Below are 14,356 nucleotides of genomic sequence, written 5' to 3'. Positions count from 1 at the left end.
ATTGCTGTTTTGAGAAACTGAAATAGACCATGCAATTGACAAACTAAAAGTTGGTCTAAAGTCTAGCACAGAGCATGTTATGCGCCTATGCAGCTTCAAAGGCTTAATACACACAGGATGCACAGCAATACACAAATATCTTTATATGTGAAAAAAAAAGGATTAAAATGTTGCAAAAATTATTATTTACTACATAGATATAAAAACACTACCTCCAGGCCTTCTTCGTGTTGGGGGGGCTTTTTAAAAAATAAAAACTACTTTAGATTTATCCACCTGTTGGATTTTGGAGACGTATGAATTACCATATGGAGCATAAGAATAGGTTGTGTGGTTGGATATAACTCAGTTTTTTTCACCACACTTTGTTATTATTGTTCATTTATTCGTTGGCTGGAAATTAGAACTGAATTTAGAAATAGTTTTGAAACAAATCTTTAATTAAATATGTAGGCTAATGGTTGTCTTCAGTGGAGTACGTACAACATCGTTTCTTTATCCACTAAAGTACAGGAGTAAAGAGAAGAGCAAAAGTAAAGTAAAGAGCAATTAAAGACGGTGAATAGAGGAGGCTAACTCTTTATGCTGAGTCAATGCTGAGACGCAAATAACGCGAGAATGAGGCGGTGTGAGTTGAGTGTTTTGCGCGATTGACCACTTTTCACGCGAATCGCTCGAGTTGGAAAATCTGAACTTAAGTGGACATTCGCTTCACGTTAACCAAAGCTTTCTCTTGTAAGGGCGTGATTATGACGTAGCGCCTGTTGTTGGTGTCCCTGGGGAAAATCCTCCTGCCAACATTGAACAACAGTTGATCAAACTGAGCTCAGCTCAGTCTGAAGCACCACTGAAGCCCTCCAACCTCCAGTTTAAGTTTTTGGAGGAGTTGATGAACTCACAGAGCTGGGTGTACCTCTGAAAGGATCTAGTGGACTCAGAAACGGCTCCAAATGAATCAACGCTGTTTTTCAACATTCACAAAGCACATAAGCACAGCTATTCTCTCAATAAAATCCATGTTAGCCATTTAGCAAGGAAGCTAGAGTCACCGGGCAGACAGAAGCCCTGCCCATGACGCGAATCCAAGTCTATTGTGATGTGAATTTGATGCAAGAATGAAGCGAGTAAACTTAAAATGTTAATGCGTCTATTTACGCACATATATCGCGATTTTTATCCACACGTGTCGCATCTGGTGTGAACACAGCATTAGACTACAGTATGCGCCAGGGCACAAACCGTATTTTTCCATCCTTTAATAGCAAAAGTGAATTCAGACACGCCCTTAATGCTTTTGTGCCATTTAAGCAATTTTAAATGCAAGATGACATTGTTTGTTATGACAACTTGACAAAAAATACATCACAACCAGGCTTTATCTTTGTCATAACAACTTGACATTACCAAGACAACATGTCATAACTTGTCATAAATCTTGTCATGAACATGATTGTCGTGAGGCATTATAATTGTGTCATGAATATTTTTCTGATCACGTTTTAGTGGAACAAACTGTATTTGTATTAAAAGTCTTATTAAATACTAACAGCGTCATTAATATTTTATGACATTTTAATGACAAATTTAGCTTGTACCACTGTAGTTGAGGTAAAAAAAAATAATTAATGACGGTAAAATTCATGACATTTATAATGGCTTTATGACAATCGTGTTTATGAAAGATTTATATGTCTTGGTATGTCTTGGTAATGTTATGTCTTGGTAATGTTAAGTTGTCATATCTACAAAAACAGGCTGTGATGTATTTGTTTATGTCAAGTTGTCATAACAAACAATGTCATCTTTGCATTTAAAATGTCATAGCTAAGTGAATGACACTGGTAAAATTTCATTCATATCCATAACGTGTCATGTCATGATTATAAAGATTTAATGAACATCCATAACGTCTTATGAACATCCCTTCAAGTAAAGCATTACCTATATATTCACCAGCCACTAAACACAATTATCAACCAATCATATTGTGGCAACTGCAAGCATTTAAGTTTAGAAACATGATTAAGATAGCTATCTGAAGTTTAAATTGAGCATCAATGCGATGTAGAAAGTGTTACATGACTTTGATTTTGGCATTGTTGCTGATGCCACACATGCTGAATATTTCAGAAATGAATGATCTACTTTTTCATGCACAACCACCTCTAAGGTTAACAGAGGAGGTTAAAAATGAGAAAATAGCCAGTGAGTGACAGGTGTGTGGGTGAAAATGTTGTCGAGGTCCGAGGAGAATCTGAAGCAACTGTGTAATGTCAAAATAGATCAAAATCTGGGAGGAATGAGCAAATTATAAAAAAATTGTAAAAAAGAGTTTTATATGTATATTTCCATAAAAAAACAACAACAACGTGTCTTTCAATTTTTAGAATTTATTTTTAATTCAATATATTACTTGCCAATTCTGTGTAATTAAAATATAATGGCAATTTCTGAGTAAATATTTCTACACATTCTTTTATTTTTACAGTGCATATACACACCTTTATACATGTAACTATTTCATGTGTATGAAATATGGTAAAATAACATATGTGTGGCATATGTGCTTGCATCCAAAATGTATATATCGTAAAAAAACATCTGGTAACCTGATATAAACAAACACTATGTCAGCAACAGACAGCCTGCACGTGTGTGTATATGTGATTTCCTGATTATCCAGAGTGAACTTTAAGTATAACTGTTCTTATTCACCCTGCTGGAGACACCCTGGAACCTGAAAATGTAGGGCTTTTCCAAACCACAAATGAACCAGACAAGCAGCAGTAGTTATAACGTTATAAATATTTGTCCGTTGAGAAACAGATTTTCTCAGAAATGTACTGGACTGGCTGTGCTGTGATTCCCCAAAATATTTTGATGGAGAATCTCAGATCATTTCTTGGCAGCTGAGTTTGTTAGTCAGTGATTTTAGGATCAGGAAACACCCTGCTATTGGAAAGAGCACTAGCTTCTCCCTGAAAAACACTGATGCCTGGACTTACATAACAAATGAGATGAACTCCTGCTAGCATTAGTGAACCATGGGTGTTACATGTTCACATTACAAACAAACCCTCCTTGTTGCTTAATGTGATGTACCCAATAGCACGAATTCTAAAATTCATACCTGAATATTCCAGCAAAGTTCACTGTGCAAAACAGAATTAGCAACTGGAATTTAGTCTCATGCCAGCAGAGCTGAATAGGGTTTGCGTGTGCCTGCATTTGCAGAATGATTAATGGTGAAACATCTTTGTGTATAAATTACACGCGTTAGACAGACAGCGTCTGTGACCGATTTAGCTGTCAAAACCTCTCAGTGTAAAACAACTCAAGCAGGGTGCCAAAAATGCCAAAAATGAATTCTAGCTCTTGTGCAGACATGCAGTGAGGCCTTTTTCTCTGTGTGTTGTTTTCTAAAGACATAATAGTAGCTGATTGCTGAAAAAAAAAAAAAGAGTAGAATGGTCTCCTGCGTAAATATATTTGTAAAAAAATGTAAAAAGGTAAAAAGATTGTGAATGATGGTCAAACTGCAGCTAAATCTAATTGTTAGATCGACTTTTTGTTCTATCACTATTGTAAACACAAAGGTCAGTAATTTCAGGAAGTGAGAACCTCATGGCAACCAAATTAATTTCTTAAAAAAGCAGGTAGTGACAACCATATTCATAAAAAAAATCAGAATGCCGTGTTCAAACTGCATGATTTTCAAAGTTTTCAACTCACGGATGTTTTCACAGTGCACGACTATCTGAGGTAGCGATTCGTCAATGTTCACACTGCAAGATGGATCGGCATCAGGGGGTTTCACACTGCATGATTTTACAATAAGAGATTCGCAGACAACTTTGTCTCGGTCTGCAAAGTACATCTCACAACCAAACACATGCGAGAAGTGACATGGAAACAACGCAAGGTCACGTAGTACAGTATATCTTTTATTATTATCTGTTATCAGATACCCACACTAGTGGATGCTGCTCTCTCATTAACTGTAGGTGATCGCCGATGTTATTTTCAATCAGATCACATTTCACATGGCATGATTTGAATCGCCGACTTAGCATCCCAAATATCTCATGGGTGTCGGCGACTCATCGGTGATTCTCTCAGATTGTGTCTTTGATAGTTCACACTGTGTAATTGTTACCGATTTGCCTGTGATTTCAGGAATTTGTCGTCAATTTCTCAACCTGGTGGTGAGTCAAAATCGAGGCTAAAATCATGCAGTCTGAACTCGACATTAGTCTCTATTTCAGAATGAACCGCCAACTATTCCATGTTTTAAGCAGCAGATGCCAGCACTGGGAAACACCCATACACACTCATTCACACACACATACACTATCGACAATTTAGTTTATTCAATTCACCTGTAGAGCATGTCTTTGGAATGTGGGGGAAACCTGAGCACCCGGAGGAAACCCATGCAAACACGGGGAGAACAGGCAAACTCCACATAGAAATGCCAACTGGCCCAGCGGAAACTCGAACCAGCGACCATCTTGCTGTGAGGTAAGAGTTCTAACCACTGTGCCACCCTGCTGCCTCACACTAGTTTTGGTGGAAAACAAAAATGAAAACTGCAAAGGCCAAAAAATAATTAAACCCAAACATTTTATTTTATTTGCTCAAATTAAATTTTACTCACCATTTACTGACCTTCAAATTGTTCCATACCGTTATTGAATTTCCTTTTTTTCCAAAAAATATTTTGTAAAATGTTGGAATAGAGTATATGCACATAGACTTTTAAATTCAGTCTGATTTCATTAAAAAAACAGCCATCTTTACTGCCTGGCTGAGATACAATATAAAGTGGGTATCGGACCAAACAACAAGCACTGCATTAAATTATATGTTTCCACACCATGTTTTTAAAATATGGAAATTAATTTCACCCCAGTATTTTCAATGGAGTTTCTGCGCTAGCCTGCCGCTAATGATGGCACCTGTGTTTAAACCGTCTTTCGTCTCTTTTCACGCTTTAACAACAAAATGGATGCTTAAGTCTATTTAACTGAATATAATTGAATTACGTTATAACATCGATGTTGAAAAAGAAACCTTATGAAATTGAAAATAGTCATATTAAGCTCTCACTGGAAGTTCATCATTGGCTAAAAAACAATAGCTGTGCATACAACTTGCAAACTTGTAACCATTGACTTCCATATTGGGAAAAAACTAATATTATGGAAATCAATGGTTACAAGTTTCCATGATTTTTCAAAATATTGATTCAAAAAGGTTTTTGACAAATAAACAATGACAGAATTTTCATCTTTGCTATCCAACTATCCATTTAAGCAATTCAGCATTGAACGTGCTTCTGAGCTCAAGCTCCTGGGGCATCTGTTGTTGCTAAGACATGCATCAGACATGCTCTATGAGGATCTGCCACTGATAAACCATTGCTGGAGCTCTGATATAAAATTTATTCATGGAAAGGTTTTTTTTTTTTTAAATGGTACAGTGTTTGAGTGCTCTGTGTTTGTCTGTGGTAATTACTCTACCGTTATTACTGAAATCAGTTTGATACTTACAAAGAGTGAAGCTGGTTGGGTCTTGTGTCTATGTGCAGTACATTTTTTTTACTCAGGCATTATGTCCACTAGTCATATATTGCCTTTGTGTTTGTGTGCGTGTGCATAAGTGAGTGTGCGTGTGTGTATGGTAGAGAAGGTGGGAAAAAGAGGCCCTATCAAAACACAGGCTGACGAGGGCAAGACACCTTCACTGATTATCTGTCCAGCCCACATTCCTGGTCATGAGGGCAGATCACTGTATGACCCCAGGGCCCCTAACACAAGGTGCATAAACAGAGAGTACATCTCAAGATCTAATCCATCCAGGCTAAAAGACACATTACAAGAGTTAACTGACCAGTCACCATCTACAATCTGAGAGCTGAGCATCTGCACACTGTCACTTGAAACGTTCCATGTCTTATCTGAAGGAAAACACTTCATCATTTACCTTTTTACTGCTTTTCTTGACTTTTTTCTTTTTCTTGCCCTTGTCTCTGTCCACCACCAGCTTAAGATTCTTTAGTTCCTGCCTCATCAGTTCGTCCACCTGAAACACAGAGAAAAAAAACTGAGTAAAATGAATTAGGCCACAGGGGAAGCGAGAGAGCTGAGGTGTTTTATTTTCATGGAGTGTTATAACTTTCATAAAATGTAGTGCAGAGAGAGTGCTGAATTCTTTACTTCCAACCAGGGCCTGAAGTCATGAGAGTCCTGGACTAAATAATGAAGCTGAGGGCCTCACTTCTCAGACTATTGACAGGTTAAAGATGAGTTTACTGGGACCACTACATCACAGGCCCCTAGATTCCCCCCTGTTGACAGATCTGGTCCCACCTGAACTGAGCTCCTCTTTAACCTCCAGTCACTTCTCCTCTCCTCATTATATATATATATATTTTTTTTTTCAATTTCAATACATTAGTGTGTTAATATTGTAAAAAATAACAAAATGCAGTAGTTTACTGTAAATGTAGAGATGTTTCTACCATATATTTAGCTGTATATTGAACCACAGAAGACAGATTTTTTATTGTACTGTAAATTTAGTTTAAAGAAGTTATTTAGAGTTAAAGAACTCGAATATATAAACAAAAATACATCTTTAAATCCAAAAAGTGTCAATTTTTTTAAAACAGAATATAAAATGTTTAGTATTACTGACACTTTTTTCTGGAGGTACTAGTGACCAGGAAACCCTACATCACAGCCCCGTAGATTCCCCCCTGTTGATAGATCTGGACCCACCTGAACTCTGAGCTCCTCTTCAACCTCTAGCCTCTTCTCCTCTCGCACCAACTGAGCATCAAAACGTTGGAGAAAGTTCTGTTGTTCATCTCGGTTTTGCCAAACATCTGCAACACACAAGCAATGTGGATGTTTTTTAAATTATTTTTATGCATAGACAACAACTTTGTGCAAATTATTCCCATTTACACAAACCCAAAGCAAAGGCTGAAGTAATAAGTCTCACTATGGCTAGACAGAATCTGTGGACGTTTTTTGCTCTTCATTTACAGAATTTAGTAAAAAATCAGATTATGCTAAATTACTTTGAGAGTATAGTAACTACCACGTCAAATCCAATTTTGTAAACCAGGTTTACAATGCAAATCCAATTGGAACCATTTGTAAGTCTCTCATATAATAGATCCACTTAAAGACCTTACTCTACAAACTGTATTGTACAGTACACTGTAAAAAAACGTATTTATTATTTTTTTTTTACGGCAGCTGGGGTGACAGTCTGTGACAGTCTGTTTAACATCTGTTATTTTACGGTAAATTTCTGTAGTTAACAGCTGTTATTTTATGTTTTTTTGCACCCCAGCTGCTGGAAAAAAATCTTAAAATTATGGATTTTTTACAGGGTACATAAATCATATGTACTTAAATCTCATGTATATACTGCACATAAATCATATACAGTATAATATACTGAATAAATTATAATTTATTCAGTTTTTTTTATTAATTTCATTAATATTATTGAATAATATGTGAGTGTTTACAGTCAAGCCTGAAATTATTCACCACGGGGGTATGCATTATTTCAGGCTTGACTTTAAACATTCACATATTATTTAATAATATTACTGAAATTAACTATAGAAAATAACTAACTAAATAAATTAAATACACACATCTACATAAACAGACAAACAGACTCAATGAAAATATTTTGTAGCCTAAAATTTATTTTGGCACAGATTTTTATTGTAAACACATTGATCCGCTTCATAAGACATTTGTTAACCACCTAGTGGTATATGGGGGCCACGATCATTATTACCTGGACTACAATCCTGTCACCGTATGAACTACAAATCCTGTCATGCACCTCACTCACACCTGTTCCGGTTCACCTTTTATTACACACACACAGCTGGAAGCTGCTCAAGGACTGATTACTCAGAGTATATAGACTGCTGTTGTTGTCACACTCATTGCTGAGTCGTGTTGCTGTATACCCTTTAACATTATGAAGTGTTTTCCTGGTTTCGTCTCTCTGTGTTTGACCCTTGCCTTGTTCTCTTGTTTACATCGTCTGCCACCTGTATCGACCATTTGCCTTTGACCTTTGCGTTTCCAGATTTCCTTGTATGTACTCGTTTGCTCCTGTGTTTAAACAGTGCCTGCCTGACTCAGAGTTATTAAACTGTTTGGACTCTCACCTCCATTGTCACTTCAACTCCCTTGTTACAATGGGTTAGTTTTATGATAAATGTATGCACTTTTGGAAGCTTTAAATAAGCCACTATTCAGCACCATTATGGCACCTTCAAGAGCCAGGATAAAATGTAAAACTACTTCAACTGTGTTTGTTTGACAAAAGTCATATACTTTAATGGCTTGAGGGTGGATAAATTGAGGTAATTTTATTTTTTGATGAATTATTACTTTAGCCAGCAAATTAGGAGTTTATTGAGGCAAATTGTTTATTGATAGTGAGAATTTTACCTTAAAATGAAGTGTGATTCATGTCAGACAATGCAGGGCTCGACAATAATGGCCCTTGGCCAGCATGCGAGACGCTTGGGCCAGTGTACAAAATGTTAGAATGCTGCCTTGTCACAAAAGTTTGGCTGCGATTGTCTGTCAATTGCGTGCAAATACAATCTTAGGGTGCTTTCACACATAGACATTATCGGTCTCGTTTCCCTCGTTAGCGTGGTTCGTTTGACATATGTGAATTCAGCAATCACGCTCGCATCCACACCAAATCAATCAGTCCGAGATTGCCTGAATAAGATGGTCTCTGCTCGATTAAGCCGATCGATTGTAGTGAGAAAACAAAACAATGCAACGAACTAACGACCCAGGCTATATCACAGTGTATTATGATTGTATAATAGCCGTATATACGGCTATACGAAGAGAGAATGATGAGTAAGACGAGATGTTATTCCTACTGGTAAATATGTGCTTCATGTCTAATGCGAAAGTGAAAGCATGCTGCAATATTACCGAGAGCTGTTTATCCGTTAGGAAAATTGACCGAAGTTACCATCTGATAATTTTTCCATATTTTAATCTTATAATAATTTGTATTAGGCCAGTTGTTTTGTTCATTTTTGTACTGACAGCTCGAAAGAAAGATCAACATTGATCTGCTTCATGATCTGATGCAGTCTCGGTTCATATGTTATTTCTCTCTATAATTTTAGACTATAATGCAGAATTCTAGCCAATGTTTTTTTAATAGATTGATTAATTCAATAGATAGATTTTTACAAAACCTGACAACTGAAATGAGGCTCTGTATGAGAAAGTCTGACCTCTCTGATTTATATTTGGTGACTATGTCTGTGGGTGTCAAAATTAAAGTGCACATTTTCACTTATAAAATATTATATACACAACTGGTCAAAAGTTTAGGGTCAGAATGATTGTTAAATTTGTTAAAATAAGCTTCTCCTGCTCACCAAGGCTGCATTTATTTAATCATAAATACAGCAAAATTGTGAAATGTTGCACTAAAAATGATTAAATGAAATGATAAACTACTTTTAAACAGTTATTTTATAAAGATGAGTTTTCAGCTTCATTACTCCAGAGGTACATGATCCTTCAAAAATCACTAATATTAATTATTATTGTTGTTATTATTATTAATATTATTGTTATTAATGGTAATAGTAATAAAAGCAATAATGTCTGGAATAAAAATTTTATTAGAAACTACATACAATAGGAAAGCAGTTATTTAAAATTGTAATAAATATTTAACAATTTTAATTTTAACGCACACACACACACACACACACACACACACACAATCAAATTTAGTTACATCACAATAATTTTTTTTTTTAAATTGTCAGTTGTATTAAAAAAGTTATGCTTAATAAAAAGGGTAGGTATTACAATTATGTTTGGCTTTTGAAACATAATTTAAAATGCTGTATGTGGCTAAGAAATAGCTATTAAAGTCTTTTTTTTGGTGGGGCCAGTGAAAATTTTGTCAGGGCAAGTTAAAATCTGAACCACGGGCCAGTAGAAAAAATCCTTAGCGTTGAACCCTGCAATGACTCTCAATATTTTGCGCAGCACAAAAACATTGTCATTATCACATGACCAACCAGTGTCAGTTGCATTTCTTTACTTCCATTCATAAATTCTCTCTGGTGTCCTCATGGGAAAGTATTATGTTTACTGAATGAGCACTTCAGAATCTCTGTGGAAGTAGGAAGTGTGTGATGTGGGTACTTCTCGCCTATTGTTTTTTGAATACTAATCCAGACATATTACTTCTTTTCACAGACTACATAAAGTAGTAATATGAATAATATGAATTTGGATCTAGCAAGTGTCCTCTAGTCCACCACTGTTAAATAAACCATCAAGTAAAAACACATAATGCTTTTAGGTCACAGTTCTTACAAAATAACAACACTAATCTTTTCAAAAGCATTATTAAGCTATCATTTTCAAAAAAAAGTGTGCCTTTTCATAGCCTAAAACACAGCTGACATGAAAGCGAATGACAAAAAATGTTAAAATGTTTCTCTTTTTAGTAGAAAATGGTGTTGTGTACAGTGTAAAAATGCTGGGTTCCATACAATAAATGTGTGTTGGGGCCGCATGAAGAAATAACTTTTGTCCCTCCAAAAATTCAAGAATTGTGTTGTTTCAGCTCAATTTAAATATGTAGTTTGAACAAACAGCAAATGTATTTTTTAAGTGTACTGTATATAACACAGCACATGACAAAAACAGTGCTAACCTGATCATACCATCGGGAAGCCATCATTATACTTAACCAAACGTTCATTCAGAACAGCAAAATATACATATTCTGACACGTGAAAACAAATTCAAGCTGGACACAATGCATCAAAGTAAAGCCAGGAGAACATCAGTCAGCACTGTGTCTAAAGGAGGAAACAATTCTGAGAGGTCTGGTCGGCCTCAGTTGTAGCTCCTGCGTGTGGAGCGCAGAGGAAGCACAGGTGCTGTAGTCTGGCTGAGAACGCAGCATCTGATTGTACTCCGTGCTGCGCTCTCACGCGCCATATCCTGGCAGGAAGTCCATTTCCACCTACTTCCTGCCCTGACTGAAGGCAATACGCCAGATTGATTTGGAAACTGGAATAGGATTAAATGGCAGGGCCTGACCTCACAAAAAGTCTGAAGTTGTTTTCTATGAAGCCAGATCAGTCTCAAAAATAATACATTACAAAATAAAATTTAAACATGCGCAGTACAATACACATTTACGAAATCCAATTTGTAAATTCAAAAACACAATTCATAATACGAAACACAATTCGTCAATTCACAAGCAAAACTCGTAAATATTTTCGGCAAATTAAATGGTTTTGTGTAAATTATGAATCGTGTTTTGAATTTACTAATTGGTTGTGCATATTTTTGAATGGTATTTTGAATTATGAATTGGATTTGTGTACTTTTGAAACCTGTTCTGAATGTACAAATTAGATTTGCGTATTTTTGAATGTTATTTTGAATTTAGGAATTGGATTCGTGTATTTTTAAACTGTGGTTTGAATTAACAAATTTGATTTGCTAGATTTTAAATCATGATTAGAATTTACGAATCATGATTTGTGTGTTTACGAATTGTTTTGAATTTATGAATAATGATTTGTGTACTTTTGAATCGTGTTTTGAATTTACAATTGGTTTTGCGTGTTTTTGAATCATGATTTGAATTTACAAATATGATTTGTGTGTTTACGAATTGTGTTTTGAATTTATGAATATGATATGTGTACTTTTAAATCGTGTTTTGAATTTATGAATTGGATTTGCATGTTTTTAAATGGTATTTTAAATTTACTAATTGAATTTCCGTGTTTTTGAATCATGTTTTGAATTTATGAATATGATTTGTGTACTTTTGAATCATGTTTTGATGTTACAAGTGGGATTTGCGTATTTTTGAATGGTATTTTTGAATTTACGAATTGGATTTGTGTATTTACGAACCATGTTTTAAATTTACGAAATGGATTTGTGTATTTATGAACCATGTTTTGAATTTACGAATTGGATTTGGGAATTGTGAATTTATGAATTTATGAAAATTTAATAGTTTGTGGATGTATGAATTATATTTTTTTAAATATTTTAATTTAGAGACTGATCTGGCTCTATAGTTTTCCGCTGTTTTGTGTATTTGTATATCATGGAGATAGAAAGAAATTAACCGCAAACTTAACCCAAAATGCGTCTCAGGATCAACACACAAACACACACAAAAAAGTATTTAAAATTTAATTAGAGCTGATAGACCAAAATGGATTTGATTTACATGTCAAAACTGCTTGAAATAGCAATGTGTGAAAGTGGCCATAAAAAGCCAGGATTGTGAACCTGAAATTAACTTGATTATTATTTTTATATTCCAGTTCAGTTCCTAAAATTAAAAAAAAATACTCACTTCGATCAATCACTATACGGCATCATCCCTGATTATTCAGGGGTTGCCACATTGGAATGAACCTCCAATTACTCTGGCATGTTTTTTTTAATCTGGATAAAACGACAGATACAACTACGACTGAGGTTTCAATTTGAATATAAAGGATATTTTGGAGAGTATTTTGATTAAGAATGCAAAATCGATAAAATATGTTCAAAATTATGTTTGTCTTAGCCTGATTGACTATTCACCAAATCTACAATTATGATATAAATTTTGAGCCATCTGGTCAGAAATAATGGCTATTTCCAGGCTTAAATTATTATTATTATTTTTACATTTTTGTCATGTCAGTAAGAAAAACAAACAACCAAACCTCATACTGCACAGAAATATGCACAGACTCGAATTGTAATCAGAGAGGGAATGTGATATAACTTTGAAATAAGTCAAAACAAGGTCAGATCACAACAAACGATTTGACACTCTTTTCTGATATACAGTACGATTTAGTAAGAAGTTCCTACTGTAAGCGGGTAGCAGAACAGATCTACTCTGATCCACCACTAACATTCCTCAAATCATCAGATACATCTGCAGAGAAGTGACATACAACTGACCCTTCTTCAATAACATGCAATTTCTATTTTTCAAACACAGATGAGAAAATGGATTAAGTGCACAGTAAAAGTACACTACCTTACAAAACTCTTGTCATCTATCCAAGTTTTGGGAACAACAAATACTAACTTGACTTCTAGTTGATCATTTGGTATTAAAAGTGGCTTATATGCAAAAGGCCTCTAGATTACACTTATTTTACCAAAATAAAATATGATCATGCCTTGATTTTTAATTATTTAATGAGCACAGTAAGGTCTGACTTTGCTTAAACAAAAGTCTTGTCATTTAACAGAAATAATGAACAGTATAGAATATAAACTCAATGTGTGGTGGAAAAATAATTATTATTGTGTATGACTCCCATGAGCTTGAAGGACTGCATCCATACATTTCTGCAATGACTCAAATAACTTATTAATAAAGTCATCTGGAATGGCAAAGAAAGCGTTCTTGCAAGACTCCCAGAGTTCATCAAGATTCTTTGGATTCATCTTCAATGCCTCCTCCTTCATCTTACTCCAGACATGCTCAATAATGTTCATGTCTGGCAACTGGACTAGCCAATCCTGAAGCACCTTGACCTTCTTTGCTTCAGGAACTTTGATGTGGAGGCTGAAGTACAGTATGAGAAGTCCTGTGGTTTGTAATGTAATGGGTAGTGCAAATGTCTCGATGCCTCAGGCTGTTGTGGTTGCCATCCACTCTGCAGTTCTCTTGCATTCCCTCATACTGAATGTAACCCCAAATGATCAACTAGAAGTCAAGTTATTATTTGTTGCTTATACAACTGGGATTGACAACAGGACTTTTGTCAGTTAGTTTAGTCAAATTAAAAGAGATGGAATAACCCCAAGACGATATTTATTTCAAGAAAATATCTGTGAATAAACTCTAAACTCAGGTTGACAATCATTTTTTTAATGTTTCGATAAAGAAATTTGACTATATTGTATTAACCCTGTACACTTTTGCTTATCTTTGGTCTCAAATAAATACAATTTTTAATCCAATTAGCTTTCTGTACTCTGATGCTTCAGAAGAAATCAAAAATAAACTCATATGAACTGAGTGGCTTAATCCATTTCTTCTGAACTAACAAGTTCACATCATATCATGAAAAGATTTGATTTTGATATTTTTTGACATTAAAAACATCCCAGTCCCTTTCCTTTTTGGCATGTTGGCAACTGAGCACGATGATTCAACATTAGGCAGTCGTTCAAATATAAAACTCAAATGAGCTGTTCTGCTTACCAGTGCACATGTTAAAAAAAAAAAATGATGAAAGCAAGCCAATGATGAAATCAAG

General features: G+C 35.1%; 1 protein-coding gene across 1 annotated transcript in view; it reads right to left on the bottom strand.

Moving 5' to 3' along the window:
• The window catches only part of iqca1 (IQ motif containing with AAA domain 1), a 115,190-nt gene that overhangs the window by 34,489 nt on the left and 66,345 nt on the right, over positions 1 to 14,356 (bottom strand). The window contains exons 10-11 of the mRNA XM_056459711.1: positions 6,783 to 6,889; positions 5,986 to 6,084 (exon numbers count right to left, since the gene is read on the bottom strand). Of these exons, the coding sequence (XP_056315686.1) occupies positions 5,986 to 6,084; positions 6,783 to 6,889 (206 nt within the window). The remainder of the gene's footprint in view (positions 1 to 5,985; positions 6,085 to 6,782; positions 6,890 to 14,356) is intronic.

This window comes from Danio aesculapii, chromosome 6 (genome assembly GCF_903798145.1).
Source record: "Danio aesculapii chromosome 6, fDanAes4.1, whole genome shotgun sequence".
Taxonomy (NCBI): domain Eukaryota; kingdom Metazoa; phylum Chordata; class Actinopteri; order Cypriniformes; family Danionidae; genus Danio; species Danio aesculapii.
This window is presented reverse-complemented; position numbering and strand designations above follow the sequence as displayed.